Source organism: Bidens hawaiensis, unplaced genomic scaffold (assembly GCF_021521415.1).
Source record: "Bidens hawaiensis isolate Kalapana, Puna unplaced genomic scaffold, B.hawaiensis_p1.1 tig00008125_1, whole genome shotgun sequence".
Classification (NCBI taxonomy): Eukaryota; Viridiplantae; Streptophyta; class Magnoliopsida; order Asterales; family Asteraceae; genus Bidens; species Bidens hawaiensis.
The window spans coordinates 1045887-1062788 of NW_027491578.1; the positions used below are offsets into that span (position 1 = coordinate 1045887).

Below are 16902 nucleotides of genomic sequence, written 5' to 3' on the forward strand. Positions count from 1 at the left end.
TCGTCTGATCCATACAAGACGTATATGGTCTATACAACTTATATAGACAGCATGCCAACTTGTACTTTGACCAGAGATCTATAATTATTTTCCGGTATGTACAAGCCGTATAGATGGTATACGACTCGTACAGACCATGTATCAACTTTTCTTGCTCCAACCATTTAAGATTTGTGTAATTATAAGTTATAACCAACCGGGGGGGGGGGGGGTATTTTTAATATTTTGTAATTTTAAAGTAATCTAAAAAACCCCTATACGGGTCAAACAAACTCTATACGTGTCGTATAGCCCTATAGGTTCATATAGTCGTATAGGGGATATATGGTACAAAGGAATACGATCTGACACTCCTGCCGAAAATGAATTGACTCTGCACCTATACGAGTCGTATAGGCTTCTTGATGTTGAATAATTTTCCTGGTGTGTGTATAACCCGAGCCTAAAAGTTTAGTATATGGCCAGAAAAACCCAAACCGTGAAACTAAACTGCACCAAAATACCAAATCGACAAATTGTCGGTAATTGCTCGGTTTTAAAATTTAATTGTTCAATTTACTTTTGCGATAATAAAAAATCGTTACTTTGACCTAAAAACCATTAAATCCGGAAAATGAACACACCTGTTTGAAACTGTCATCAAAGTGGCAATTGTGTCCACACAATACTGCATATTTGTGTGCTTCGTTAACTATGGGCTATTAATAAAAAATTTTAAGATACACGGAAACTCATGGAAATATTACGTTGAATATGTATACATCAAAATATTCATGTTGAAATGTTAGTTAGAATGGCAAAAAGGTGTATATGGTGTCTATTTATGTAAAAAACCAAAATAAAAAACTTAGTAAACTGTGACGCAACTCAAGACTATATAAAAAAATACCAATCTTAACAGTTGAGGAGGAAAACAAAAATAAAACTAAAAATGTTAGTGGTTCACATGGCATAACATGATTGGTTAAAAGAATGAACAAAAAAATGAAAAAAGAAAAAACTTTAAGGTGGTAACTGGTAAGTGAATTAATCAGACTTTTTGTAAACTCATTTGTAAGAAGTAAGCATTGCTTTTCGGTCGCAATCAAAGTTTGAGCTTTAATATATACAACACAAAGTAATAAAATTAACTTTTTTCATAAAACTTTTAAAGAAAGTTTTTACTGAGAGTGCATTTCTTATATATGACATAACACATTGTATTGTATAAAAATTTGATAAAAATACATGTAACGTTTGTAGGATAAACTGATGATATATGTATATTAGTGGAATCATATGTTTCTCTCGATCATTTCCTTGAACAATATGCCATATGAATAACCAAGTATAGATTACAATGACAAACAAAAAAAATACATACTTCCGGTTATAAAATTTGGTTGGCTTCTTCTGATCCGAAAGCCCAAATCTAATACATATTGTTGACCCTCAAATTTAAATGTTTTATGTCACGTTATTTTGATGCATTCCTTAGAAATCATAAATAATATTTGTCTAAAGATAAACTTATCAAAATTACACAAGTAATGTATAAAGTTATTAACTTATTATTATAGTAACTAGTAAGTATACAAATTATTAACTTAGTGTGCAAGAATGAGAAAAGCATTAAAGCAAAGGGTTGAAACGTTTGTTTATGAAAAAACAAAACAAATCACTCATTTCATTCGGCTGAAATACCGTGTTCAAAGCAAAACTAGAACAAACCTCAGCCTTCTGAATCAATCTTCACCCCGTATTTCACTCATCACCTTCCTTAAAAAACTCATTTCATTAATTTAACTTCAATCTGTCACAAACATATTAACCTCTATTACGTACTTACCCATCAGACATGGCTTCCCGGAGGCTTCTATCCTCCATATTCCGCCGCATTAAACCACCAACACCACTCACCAAATCCCACACCCCACCAATCCCATGCACACGTTATTCCCGCCCTTCTCCGGTGGGTTTTCTGCTCAACCGAGCCACGGCGGGGTACGCAACAGCTGCGGCCGTGGCTCCGGCGTCTCCGGACTCTTCCAAGGCTACGGGAAAGGTAACGGATGAGCATTCGGGTAAGGGTGCGTTGGGCCAGGTGTGTCAGGTGATCGGTGCGGTGGTGGATGTGAGATTTGCAGATGGGTTGCCCCCGATCATGACGGCTTTGGAGGTGATGGATAACCCGACACGGTTGGTGTTGGAGGTGGCACAGCATTTGGGAGAGAATGTGGTTAGGACGATTGCTATGGATGGGACTGAAGGGCTTGTTAGAGGCCAGAAAGTGCTTAATACTGGCTCACCTATTCTTGTAAGCTTATATATGATGATCTGTTTAAGGTTAAAGATTCAATTCAATCATTGTTCGATTTTATTAATGTTGTTAAGTGTTTATGACAGGTTCCTGTTGGCAGGCCGACTCTTGGTCGGATTATTAATGTTATCGGAGAGGCTATTGATCATAGGGGTGAATTAAGTAAGGCATATATTTTGAATTATTATTATTATTATTATTATTATTATTTTGTTTTAAAAATGGAAGAAATTCAGATGCTTGATAGAAAGAAGAAAATGTTTTGGTTTTAAAATAATTCCATCATTTTAAATACTGGATTCTAACATCGTTGCAGACTATATGCACGTGTTTGCCTGGTAAGTTTATGTCATTTCAAATGTAGGAACACTATGAAAAACACATACGAATAGATAGTGAACGGTGCAATGTCAAAGTTAAATGCCCCATGGGACGTGACTTGTACAATCTAATTATTACTCCATCCGTCCCTTTAAAAGTATCCACATTTCTTTTTTAGTTTGTCTCATTACAAATATCTACTTTCAAAATTTATTAACTAATTTCCATGTTTACCCTTACACAAATGCAATTATTCAAACTTCCTTAATTTTGTCTTTTTATATATGTCAAGGGTATTATAGTCATTTGTTAAGCAAAATATGCAATCATTCAAACTTTCTTAAATTTTGTGTTTTTCAAACTATGACACTTGTAGAAGGACGGGGGGAGTACTTTACTAGTTCCTTCATTTGATATGACGGATTAGCAGTGTTTTATTGATGTTCCTCCATTTGAAATGACCAAGCACGTGCGAATTAGCCAACTGCGCAGACAATCCCTAAGATACCCTACAACAATGTTTGAATCAATCATTTCAAATGACAGATCTCCTAGAAATCAAAACGGTTACACCTGTCTTTTAAAACCATCGAAGCATTTCATGTTCTCCTATTTTCAATAAAAAAAATTAAAAAATCCATATATTTTCAATATTGTACATTCCCTTTGTTATGCATGCATGATCTTATTATTCAAACCAACTAGTAACTACTAACTGTTTTCAATTGTTTAAACATTAAAGAAACGGACCACTATCTTCCAATTCATCGTGAAGCTCCAGAATTCGTTGAGCAGGCAACCGAACAACAGATCCTAGTCACCGGAATCAAGGTGATTATTCACACTAATGATAATAATAATAATCGTTAATCGTTTCACGTTCATGTATTTGTTTTTGGCTTGTAGGTTGTGGATCTACTTGCTCCATATCAACGAGGTGGCAAAATTGGTTTGTTCGGTGGCGCAGGTGTCGGGAAGACAGTGCTTATCATGGAGCTAATCAACAACATCGCAAAAGCCCATGGTGGTTTCTCGGTGTTTGCTGGTGTTGGCGAGCGAACTCGTGAGGGAAATGATTTGTACCGAGAAATGATTGAAAGTGGTGTGATTAAGCTCGGAGACCAACAATCCGAAAGCAAGTGTGCTCTTGTGTATGGTCAAATGAACGAGCCTCCAGGTGCTCGTGCTCGTGTGGGTCTCACAGGACTCACAGTCGCCGAGCACTTCCGTGATGCTGAAGGCCAGGATGTGCTTCTGTTTATCGACAACATTTTCCGCTTCACTCAGGTTTATTAATGTTACAAAAAATTTATTTCCGCTTATATATGTTGATGATGTTATGGCTTGTAACTTTTAGTTTCATGTTTGTTAATTTTGATATGTAGGCCAATTCCGAGGTGTCGGCTTTGTTGGGACGTATACCGTCTGCTGTCGGTTACCAACCGACATTAGCAACGGATCTTGGAGGCCTTCAGGAGCGTATTACCACGACTAAGAAAGGTTCGATTACATCTGTGCAAGCCATCTACGTGCCTGCAGATGATTTGACAGATCCTGCTCCCGCTACTACTTTTGCTCATTTGGATGCCACCACTGTGCTTTCACGACAGGTACCTTAATAATCAACTATATATAAGAGTACAATGAACAATTTTATAGTATAATAAATATTTCTCTCGTCCCATTAAAAATGTTTATATTTTCTTTTTTATTTGTCTAATTACAAATGTCAACTTTCAGAATTTATTAGCCAGTTTTCAAATTTACCCTTAAACACACAACTAGCATTAATAAACAATATTGATGACCCAATTTCCAAGGGCATTATTGTCATTTGATAAGCAAAAAAATAATCTTTCAATCTATCTTAAACTTTATGTTTTTTTTCAAACCATGACACTTAAAGAGGGACGGAGAGAGTACTAATTTATATATTTTGGTTTATGTAGATTTCAGAGTTGGGGATCTATCCAGCTGTTGATCCATTGGATTCAACATCTAGAATGCTTTCGCCTCGTATACTTGGTGAAGAACATTATAAAACGGCTCGTGGCGTGCAAGAAGTTCTCCAGAAGTACAAGAATCTTCAGGACATTATTGCTATTCTAGGAATGGATGAGCTTAGTGAAGATGACAAAATGACCGTTTCACGTGCTCGTAAAATCCAACGTTTCTTGAGCCAGCCGTTCCATGTTGCGGAAGTGTTCACAGGCGCTCCAGGGAAGTACGTCGATATTAAAGAAAGCGTTGCAAGCTTCCAGGTACCGTTTAATCAATAAAACTTGTTTCAATGTTTATGATAAGATACATCAAATTTGTTTATGATGTTTTGTTAACGTTATACACGTAGGGTGTTCTTGATGGAAAGTACGATGATCTCCCAGAGCAATCGTTTTATATGGTTGGAGGAATCGATGAGGTGATTGCTAAGGCTGAGAAGATCGCCAAGGAGAACGCGTAGTTTATTAATTTTGATTATGTTATAATCTATGATACACTTATTTGTGGCATTGCTTGAGCTTTTTCTTTCACGCATTCCTTGCGGGTAACGGCCCATTTTTTGCCCGAGGAGGTGCACTTTTAAGGCTATTTAACTTCTGTATTTGGACCAATGGAAACTAGTTTTATACCTGTACTGGTCCAAGTTTTTGAAATTAATAAAAGATCACAGTTTCTTGATTTCTTCATGTAACAATGCTCCTTAATAAGACTTTGCGTGTTAAAAACTAACTATATGGAAATATGGAAGATGGAAAAATGCATAACGCAATTTTACAGCTCAAGAAAAGCTTATAGGTAAGTTGTAAACTTGAAATGATGCAGTGACAAAAGTTTGATGTGGTCTAAAAAGTTAAAAGACATAAGAAACAATGCAACAAATAACTACCTTCAGATTGCTTAGCATCTTTACAGATCACTCAGATGCAGTAGTGAAATAGAGCTGCAAAAGAGTTGGCTATATAATTAGATCATTAGGGATGGCAACGGGGCGGTTTCGGGGCGGGGAATGCCAATCCCATACCCGCCCCGGTTTATAAAACTCATTACCAAAACCGTCTAAAAACCCGCGGGGACTAAACGGGGAATCCCCATCGGGGATTCGGGGAAAACCGCTGGTATTCGGGGAACCCGTCTAGCATAAATGGTTTTTAAACGGGCTAAATTCCCCGTGGGGATCCCCATTTAACCGTCGGGTTCACCGTTTAAAACCCGATTGTAAGAAAATGATACAAAATTACAATACAATATTAATACACAAAAAGTTCAATATCCAAACACATTACACATACATCATCATCATCATCATCATCATCGTACTCAGTATATCCCACCAATAGCAAAGCTATGGTAGGGTCTGAGGAGGGTAAGATGTAGGCAGCCTTACCTCTACCCCATAGGGATAGAGAGGCTGCTTCCGGTGAGACCCCCGGCTCGATAGTAGTTTTGCATCAAGCCCTAGACATAAGGCACATAGCACTCAATCATCGGGACACCGGCTGATCGGTGTATGTACCCTTATCTTTCAGCTATCAAAGCCACTACATGATGCCTGATTAACCGTCCGTCACTTTTAACGTTATTTTCACGAGATTAGTAAAATAACGTCAAAATTAGTGCAATTTCACTTTTGCCCACCCGAGGGTTCACACATATATACATCATATGTGCGCACCGCAAGCAGGGCTCGGAAACTAGTTTTATACCTGTACTGGTGAAAATTAGTGCAATTTCACTTTTGCCCACCCGAGGGTTCACACATATATACATCATATGTGCGCACCGCAAGCAGGGCTCGGAAACAAGCAGGGTTCACACATACATACATCACATTACACATACAAAAGACATTAATAATACATAAAAATGTTTATTTCTCCCATCACAACGGAAATTAACTTCATGATTGACCCTTCTTACACGTCCATACCGCACCCATTCAACCATTCAAACACTTGTCACGCCGGATTGCTATGATAATCAAACATTAACATATTAATTGGAAACTATATAAGAATCAATGTTAAACCATATTAAAATGTAAACGATAAACCATATATATATGTATTACCTCAATACCATCGTCACAATCATATTCAATAGTTTGGCAATATGCCTCGGATTCTTCTGAACAAGTTGCTATATTCATATCACAAAAGTCAAAAGTTTATATAGTAGCTAAGTTAAAAATAAAAAATAAAATGTTTGTTTACCTTTGATTTCATTCAACAACCAACTTTGGGCGCACATTAACGCTTCCAATGTTTTTGGATGAAGACGGCTACGATGTGGACTTACCAATCTACCACTTGTACTAAAAGCGGACTCGGAAGCAACGGTAGATATTGGAATCGCCAATATATCTCGAGCAATCTTTTGCAACCTTGGGTACTTGACACCATTTGTTTTCCACCAAGCTAAAAGGTCAATCTCAGTTTCTTTTATCCAAACTTTCTCTTGTAGATACAAATCAAGCTCCGTTGTGACACCTAATATATAAATAAAGTTAATACAATTAATGAATAAAGTTAAATTAATGTAAATAATAAGTCATACCCGAATGATTATCCTCTTCAACGAATGTGAAGTATTCGTTGAAAAATCTTCCACCCCCCGCATTGTTTAGACTTGATCTCACACCATCATCCCGTGAAGTTCCTTGACTGTAACTTTCATAATCTTGAAACAACCTATATACAAGCTCCTTAAGTTTTATTATCGCACTCTCCGACTTTTCAGAACCATATATCTTTGGAAAAGCAAACTCCATTGCTTTCAATTTGTAACGAGGATCCAAAACTGCTGCTACTCCCATTACCCCATGAATAACCGACCAATATTTATCAAACTTAACAATCATCTTCTCTGCCATCATCTTGATCATAGGGTCTCGATCTTCTTTCCATATACCCAAAGAAGATTTAATTTCACATATTGATGGAAAAAAGACATTCGCTGTCGGATATTTAGTACCCGAGAACATCAAAGTCAGCTCATAAAACAAACTCAACTTATCACAAATGCTTGAACCTAATTCCCAATCTCTTTCAGTTGGCAAAGTTTTATATTGGGTTTCTCTTTGCTTTAAACGTTTGAAAACTTCCTTGTAAAGAATAGCGACTTTCAACATTAGATATGTCGAATTCCAACGTGTTTTGCAATCAAGAGGTAACTTTTTTGAACAATCTATTGCTAAATGACGAGCAACTTCCTCAAACTTTTCTACTCTTTTTTGTGTTCCCGTCCAAAAAACAACACTCTCTCTAATTCTTTCGATTCCTTCACCAATGACAGATAAACCATCTTGAACTATTAAGTTCAATATGTGCGCACAACATCGCATATGAAACAACTCCCCACCTAGAATCAAAGAGCTTAAAGACAACTTATCCAATAAATAGTGAATCATTAAATCATTAGTGCTGCAATTATCAACTGTTACTGTTGATATCTTTCTATCAATATTCCAATCACACATTGATTGATATAACACCTCAGCAAGAACTTCAGCAGTATGTGGAGAAGGTACATAAATAAACCTAGTAAAAGTACATTTGATAAAACATTCAACATATTAAAGTGGCAATTAATAAAACAAATTTTGAAGTATACCTCATTATTCGGCTTTGCATTTCCCATTTCTTGTCAATTAGATGTGCGGTAATTGACATGAAACCTTTCTTTTGATTACCTGATGTCCACATATCCGTGGTAATTGCAATCCGGCTTTGATTTTTCTCCAAGATCCTTTAATAAATCAAAGATATAAATTAAAAGGCAATTAAGTAATAACTAATTATATTAAAACCAAATAATTAATGAAACATACCCCATTGTCTTTTCTTTTTGAAAGTCATAAATCTTCAAAATATCACTCTTTAAGGTATTTCGTGATGGAACCTTAAATAAAGGTTGTAGTCCGGTCACAAACTTTCTAAATTTATGATGTTCAACAATCACAAGAGGATATTCATGAACAATAACCATCTCGGCTAGATCTTTCCTTGACTTGTCGGGATCAAAGTTTAAACAAGTTAGATTTGTTTGTCCGTCGGTTGTTTTTTGTCCCATCCCCAATACTTGTTGACGTATATCTCTTTGGTTTCGTTTTGGACAAAATTTGTTATAATGATCAAGTAAGTGGCGTGTTCCATTCTCACTCTTAGCTCCTAATTTTCTCTTGCAATAGTGGCACTCCGCCTTGTCTTCACCATTGATCGTCATCTTCTCGAAGTGGTTCCAACAATTGACGTAAGTTTTCGCTTCCTAGAACCCATGTTGCTATCATCATTTTGGGTTGGGGTTTGGGTTTGCTCTCCTGTGGTTGTGTGTGATGGACCTTCATTGCTTGTATTTGGTGAAGATTGGTTCATACAGTTATTGCTATCGGCTTGTGAGTTATCACCCGGAGATGTTTGTGGTTGTTGTGTGTGTCCTTCCATAAATCCTACGAATAATTATGAAAATGAAAATGTTCTTAGCATCGCAATCAAAACACAAAGCATGCTTCACAACAGTCAATGCACTTAATACAATACACTTATACACAAGCATGCTTCACAACAGTCAATGCACTTAATACAATACACAAGCATGCTTCACAACAGTCAATGCACTTAATACAATACACAAAGCATAATTTACAACCGTCAATGATCTAATAGAATGAACAATGAGTTAGTGAGTGTTGACCTCAGTTAACAAATAACTATATATGTATTCAGTTCAAGAATCTTGTTAACTAAATCTATCAAACAAAGTTTGAATCTATCAAAACTAAATCTATCAAAAATAGATTGAATCTATCAAACTAAATCTATCAAACAAAGTTTGAATCCATCAAAAACAGAAACTAAATATATCAAAATAGATTTTGAAACCACTACTCACTGGGCTGTGGAGATGCGCGGCGGTGGCGAGTCAGGCGAGTCCGGCGAGATGCGCGGCGGCGACTGCAGAATGAGGAACGGGCTGTGCCTACTCACTGCAGAATGGCGAGTCCGGCGACTGCAGAATGGGGAACGGCGACTGCAGAATGGCGAGTCGGGCTGTGAGATCAGAGATGCGAGGCGGCGTGCGGGCGGGAGGTTGTTCTAGGGTTAGGGTAAATGGCCAAATGGGAAAGTAGGAAACTGGTTTTAAACGGGTATACGGGAAAATGGGTTAGGCAGCCTTATTGGGAAAATAAATAATAAATAATATATTATATATAAATATAAAAATTATATTTAATTAAACGGGTTTTAAACGGGTATACGGGGCGGGTATACGGGGCGGGTACAGGCTATACCATACCCGCCCCGAACCCGATTAACTTAAACGGGGAAACCCCGAACCCGGACCCGTCCCCGATTAAGTGTCCCCGAACCCGCCCCGTTCGGGGCGGGTTTCGGTTTTCCCCATCGGGTTTGGTTTTTTTTGCCATCCCTATAGATCATAGGCTACAAGTAAAATCTCAAGGTATATGTTGTTTTCCGGTGATCATCAGCAAAACACCAAATCACAGTGTTTTAAAAACCGGTTCATACCGGCCGGTTGAACCGGATTTCGCACAACAAGCCGGTATTTTGAGTCCGGTATTCTTGGCCGGTTTGCTAAAACATTGTACCGGCGGTTTTTGTCTAAAATACCGGTTTTTACCGGCAAACCGGTTTTAAGCACGAGAAATTTTTGATATTTGCGGTCCATATTTTTCCAAAATTACTTTAAACCCAACAATTAACATTCAAACGTGTAAACTTTAGGACTATTTTTTTAAACTTGAGTGCTTTTGTATTATTTTTTTAATATAAATTAACTTTTAGATTATTTTTTATTATGAAATCATTTACTTTTGGGTTATTTTTGGAGTTGAAGTTGAATTTATAGGAAATTATAAGGTAACTATTCAACCGGTTGAATCCCCGGTATAACCCGGTTCAACCGGCTGTACCATTTTTTAGCCTAATCCGGTATAAGCAAAATACCGGTTTTTAAAACATTGCAAAATCACCTCCATGGTGTTTGTACTAACCATTACGACTTGTATAGGCCTATACGACCTACATAGACATTCCGTGCCTATACAACTCGTACGGAGAAATCAGGGTCGCAACCTTGATCATATAGTTCTTTGTGGCCACTATATGTTTCGTATAGTTTTCCGTGGATGAACTATATGTTTCATATAGGCCTATATGCCTCGTATAAGCCATAATATCTCATTATGTTCAAATTTTTTTTCCAGATTTTCACCTACACTCGTGTACACGCCATCTGACTCTTACCACCATCATCAAACAACTTGTTTAATTTTAACCAACCACTCCATCATCTAATGACTATATTATTTATGAGTTTTAATTAATTAAACAATGGTTAAAAAAACAGAAACAAAGAATTTGTGCAATTGTGCCTATACGAATTGTATAAGTCAATACGAGTCAGGCTTAAGCATCTCGTATAGGGCTATATGAGACACATAAAGACAAGCATGCACAAAATTGACACAAACTTACAAAATTTGTGCTTATAAAATAGAGTGTGTTGTGTGGAAACCTTTGGTTGGCTAAAAAAATTCTAATCTAAAACAAGAATAGTCAAACAATAATTTTTTTTATAAAAATGAGAAGTCAAAACTATTTTGTCAAAGTCATCGGTTAATATGATCATTTTGATGTTTTCCCATAAAAAACCAGATTATTTTTATAATTTTTAAATTGTTTTCAATATCGTAATAACTCGGTTTTTATGGTTGTAATAAAGCTTAATTGTAGTGTTAGTTCTAACACTCTAGAGGTTAAAGATATGATAACATCTATCTCCAACATATCCATGTCATGACCTCTTATCACTGAATCGTTTCATATTGACATGGTTGATGAGATGATGCATATAAACTTATTATCAACAGTAGTAACTAATCATTAATAATATAAAATAAACAAATTTCCTCATGAAATGAATAAAATTAAACAAACACAAACTATCATTCATAAATACAACTTGTATTTTTTATCATCAGCTCGTTTAGTTAACCGAAACACACATTGTATATGTATATGTATATGTATGAACATAAACGAACAACCTTTTGAACAGTATGGTATACAACAAACACTATGGATGCATAGATGATAAAGATATTTTAGGGTCAAAAGATATTATTAGGGATATTATTGCACCATTTTTTAAAAACAAAGGGTTTAAAACGCAACTTTATCCGACGTGGAAGAGGAAATCGTTTCTGACTCCTGGTCAATCAAAAGTGACTACGGTAGTACGCTTGACGAAGATCAGCGTTACGCTGACGCATCTGAGGCTCTTGCTGCCAGGAATCGTGCCGCCTCTGATTATAGGTTTCGTAACTGCTTATTGTTAATTATTATTAGGAGATAGATTGTTTAGATCTCATTTTTGCCTTATTGCTCGCTAATTTGGATTACTGCTCGATTAGGTTAATTGATATTGCTTATGTAATGTGTGTTAACTTAAATGTAACTTAGTAAGTAAGTTAGGCGGATGTTACGGTTTCGATAAGCGCCGGTGGAACGTATGTTATGCTGATTACTCTATTGGATTCAGACTAGGTTATTTGTACGGGTGTCATTTTGTTTATTATGTTGAGTTTTAAGTGTGATTCATTATATTGGGGGAAATGTTAAGTGCTGTCTAATTGCTATTGGATCTTACAAATAGACATTTGAATACTTAACTGTTTATTACATTAGTTAGTGATATTGTGTTGCTTAGAGTTTTTGGACGCCTGTGATCACTGTTTATGCTGCAAGTGACTGGTACTGTATTTCTCTGAATTTGTATTTTTGTGTATGTAGTTCTGACAAGGAAGAGTCTGATGCTGACGCAATTCCATCAATGCTTGGGTTCCAAAGTTACTGGGATACAGCATATGCGGATGAGTTGACAAATTTCCGTGAACATGGACATGCCGGTGAAGTTTGGTAAGTTGTTGAATGCTTTTATTTTTTTACCGTTAGTTTTGTTGATTGATTGCTAGTTAGACATTTGTTTGGAACTTGGCTTTTACATTAACATAAAAAGTTGTTTCCCTTACTTATCTAGAATGGGAATTCTTTCTGTTTTTTAGGTTTGGTGCTGATGTCATGGAAATGGTTGCTTCTTGGACAAAAGGTCTATGTGTTGACATTGCTCAAAAGCAAGTGCAAAATCATCATGACAATGACAACTCGGAGCTTGGCAGTGAAGGCGAAAGAGATCTTGCTGCTTGGACTGTACTTGATGTTGGAACTGGCAATGGACTGCTTCTTCAAGAGCTTGCAAAGCAGGGGTATATTCTTTTTCTCCTTTTTTCTTTTTCCTGTGCTCGTGTATTTGGTTTCTTTTTCTATGATTACGAAAGGATGAATAGTATGCAACTTTATGAAACACATAGTTGACATTTCACCACATCTCTGGTAATGATATCATCTACATGCAACTAGTTGAGCATATTATGTGCACACCCCCCTTGAGGACAATTGACAAATAAATATTTGCATACATCCTCTGTTGTGTGTGATGACTATAAAGTTCATTTTGGTTCCTATATGCACATAATTTATGGGTGAGCAATAAGCGAATTATTAACCAAGCCGAACCATAAATCGAACTGAAATTAACCGAAAAACGGTTATCATTTTTTTGTATCCTTGGTTAACTAACTAGAATTAACCGAACAAATAATTTTTTTTATATATTTTTAGTATTTATACTTCCATATCATGTATTTATACCCTTATTTTATGTATTTATATTTCTATTTCATGTGTTTATACCTTCATTTTCTTGTATATATGCATTCAATTCATCTATTTTTAAGTAAAATTTGATTTTGGTTATTAATGGAAATTAACTGAACAGAACCAAAAATCGTAGCCCTAACCGAATAACCCGAACCAATTAACCGATAACCGATTCGTTAATTTGGTTGAGGCTAATAACTGAATCGTACACACCCCTAGCAAATATTGTAATCTATAGCTATAGCAGCTGCAGAAAAATGAAACAATGACTTTGCAGATTATTTTCTCTTGTTATTTTGGCATCTTTATGTAGCTCTTAAAACAAATTATTGTCTGTAGTTGTGAAATGCGAACAGTTATGTTTTCTTGACTGCTTTGTATTTTAATTATGCTCTCTCTTTCTTTTGGTATGATTGTATTAGCCTTGTGCATGCATACAGCTCAAATTATGGAGCTTAACTTTTAGTGTGAATGATTATAGGTTCTCTGATCTAACTGGAACCGACTATAGTGAAGGAGCAATTGATCTTGCTCAGAGCCTTGCAGAACGTGATGGATTTGCTAGTATAAAATTCTTGGTATTATGCAATACACTATTGTGATTCTTTAATTAGTCTTTGCAGCAAGCAATTTTCATGTTGAATACTTGACTTCGTGTTTCATGGGCCCTGGTATATAGCGATCAAGATGATTTGCATCCAGCTTATCTGCATGAATGGTGCTTTACACAAGAGATTATTTTCGTTTACTTTTTTTACATGATTGAAGCTATATGTGATCATTTAAAGGTGTAAAGATGACAGGCCTAACAATCGAATCAAAACGATTAATTGTGTTAAATGGGTCAACAACTAATGTGTTAATATGATTTTGAAATAAATAGTATACTCAGTTTGTTTTCGATAATGCAATTTAGGATCTTTTTGGTATTTGAAAGCACTTAGTTACATCTAACATGCTTGACATGTTTCAATTTTGGTTAACTTTTAAACTTTACCCATCTAGCCTGTTGGCGATAAACTATAACCCACATCAACCCATCTTTTCATAAATGTGTCGAAGTTGCTACCTCTACCTTAGGAATCTAGGATCTTTTCATGAATATGTGCTAAATCTTATGGCTATAGTGAGAAAGAAGCTGCTTACATGTTTTCTAGGCCAGTTGCTGTTTTTTTACAATGCTTACCAAAATATATATTGTAATGTTGATACTTAATAGCTATTTATATCCTGTTTGTGATAAAATAGTGTTTTCACTGGTGGTTCCTTTATAATTTTTAATTGTTAATACGTTTCTGACTCTCCTTTTCATTTGGTTTTTAGGTTGATGACATTCTTGAAACAAAGCTGGATAAAAAGTTTCAACTGGTAGTAGACAAAGGAACTTTGGACGCCATTGGACTGCATCCTGATGGTCCTGTTAAAAGGCAAGCTAATATATTAATATTTGAGTTCCAAAGGTCAAAGTGACATACTTATTTATGTAACTTTTAATTGATTGCAGGATTATGTATTGGGAGTCCATCTCAAAACTTGTGGCTCCTGGTGGCCTTGTGGTAAACTTTTTTACTCAACATATATAGTGTGAGCTTCATTAAAGAACAATAAATTATTGCGAGAACAAAAAGAACAAACCTATGTCGTATGGTTCATCTTTTTTTTTAAATTATTACTTTTTACATACAAATGTCTATGCTATATACATAAAAACCATCAAACTAATTAGTTTATATTTATTTTAAATTATTTTTTTAAATGTTTACCTACAGTTCTACACACATGGCTTGTGCATATGCAGGCTTTATAAACAAACGAAATTTGTTCTTTTTTTATTGAATTTCAGGAGATACAAATAAACATTGCATTTCAACCATTTTTTTTCATATTTCAAAAAAATTTAGGATTGAAAAAATAAGTGATTTATTTGTTATTTTGAAGTTACAGTTCTTGCAAAAAAACTGTGTTCAGAACCCCCCCCCCCTCCCCCCCCCCGGGGTATGTGCGCGCGTACTTATACAGGGACACTAATTTAATAACCAAAAATATATGTTGTGAACCACATAATGCATTGCTTAAAAGTAACCAGAAGTAGTGGAAGGAGAAACATAGGCGTTTATGTAATTGCTTTGTGTATTACATTCAAATCAATACGGGCAAATGCATTATGCGCCTATATATATAGGCACGCTTATTCTATAACCAATAATATGCTGTGAACCACATAATGCATTGCTTAAAAGATAACCAGAAGTAGTGGAAGGAGAAGCAGGGGTGGTTTCTTTACCGCTTTGTGTCTCACATACAAAGCAATACGTACAAGTGCATTATGTGGTTCTCGTTAACATTATTTTGATCAATGTTTTATTCTCTGCTTTAGGTGATTACCTCATGCAACAATACCAAAGATGAATTGGTGCAAGAAGTTGAAAACTTCAATCAAAGTAAAGCCATTACCGCTCAGGCGACTGGAGGATCAGATGCAAACACAAGTCCTACTATCTTTTCCTACTTGGATCACATACGTACCTACCCAACATTCGTGTTTGGAGGATCTGTTGGGTCCCGTGTCACCACTGTAGCGTTTGTGCGTAGCTAGATGGGTTATCTGGTTTGGTGTTTTGTGTCTTTGGGTGTGTGTGTGTTGCTCGGTAATTCGCTATTGCTGACTTGACTCGACTTGAGATGACATTTAAGTGGCTGATGGTACCTTCTGTTAGGGGAAGTGATATCTTTAAACTGCATGAAACTAAAGAAATTAAAAAAAATCTGCATCTGGTTATCAAATGCTAACTGTTTTGTTTGTTTTTTAATTAATTATTTTCTTCGTATATTTATAACTAGAGCGCACAAACCGAGTATTTTCAGGAACTGGAACTGGTTCCGGGTTGGTCAACAAAAGTAAAAAACGGGGCGGGTAGGACCGGTTCCGGGTATAGTCAGGAATTTGACTGAGTTTCTGGGTTTTTTTGGGTTTCGGGTAAGGTTGGGTCGAGCTTGACTTGGTATTGGTAGAAGCGGTTTAACCGGGTGGTTGGTTCTAGGGACTAGGGAGAAACCCAAAGCCTGGTCTGTACTCATGGGCAGGTCGGGTCCGGTTCCGGGTTGGAACTGCTGGGTTGGGTCTGGAACTGTTTTTTTTCACCTCTAACTATATCTATATATATATAATTCTTAATTTGATAATAATACTTTTTATTGTAATATTGGAATTTTATACCGGCTAGCTCTCACGTATGTAGGAGAAATGTATTGGGTGTATATAATAATTTACAATGTTGTAAATTTTTAGTATTGCTATAATAGATTCGCTTTACTTGGTTTGGTTATATAAGAAAAGTCGACTTAGAGACTCGATGCATGTATCTTAACAATCAAAATCCTCAGAGAGATGTAAAATGGTAAAAAACTATTTAACTTCTTAGAGATAGAAATAAAGAGAGAGATTTTATAGTGAATGATCTTATGATTATTACTGTTAAGAGTATTATGTTGTAATCTTTATTTTCATTCATATATTAAGAAAAAAAACTAATAAAATTTGTT

The 16902-nt window shown here is 35.8% G+C and overlaps 2 protein-coding genes across 2 annotated transcripts; both read left to right on the plus strand.

Moving 5' to 3' along the window:
* The first annotated feature begins 1781 nt into the window (after positions 1-1781).
* Positions 1782-5086, plus strand: LOC143637115 (ATP synthase subunit beta, mitochondrial-like). The gene is made up of 7 exons (XM_077104564.1): positions 1782-2296; positions 2386-2461; positions 3363-3451; positions 3527-3907; positions 4006-4230; positions 4570-4881; positions 4971-5086. Exons 1-7 carry the CDS (start codon positions 1838-1840, stop codon positions 5079-5081), a joined length of 1653 nt encoding a protein of 550 aa, XP_076960679.1. The 5' UTR covers positions 1782-1837; the 3' UTR covers positions 5082-5086.
* Positions 5087-11842: 6756 nt separating this feature from the next.
* On the plus strand, positions 11843-16130 carry LOC143637116 (uncharacterized). The gene is made up of 7 exons (XM_077104565.1): positions 11843-11955; positions 12433-12558; positions 12705-12905; positions 13841-13937; positions 14683-14786; positions 14864-14915; positions 15737-16130. Exons 2-7 carry the CDS (start codon positions 12473-12475, stop codon positions 15953-15955), a joined length of 759 nt encoding a protein of 252 aa, XP_076960680.1. The 5' UTR covers positions 11843-11955; positions 12433-12472; the 3' UTR covers positions 15956-16130.
* Positions 16131-16902: the final 772 nt, after the last annotated feature.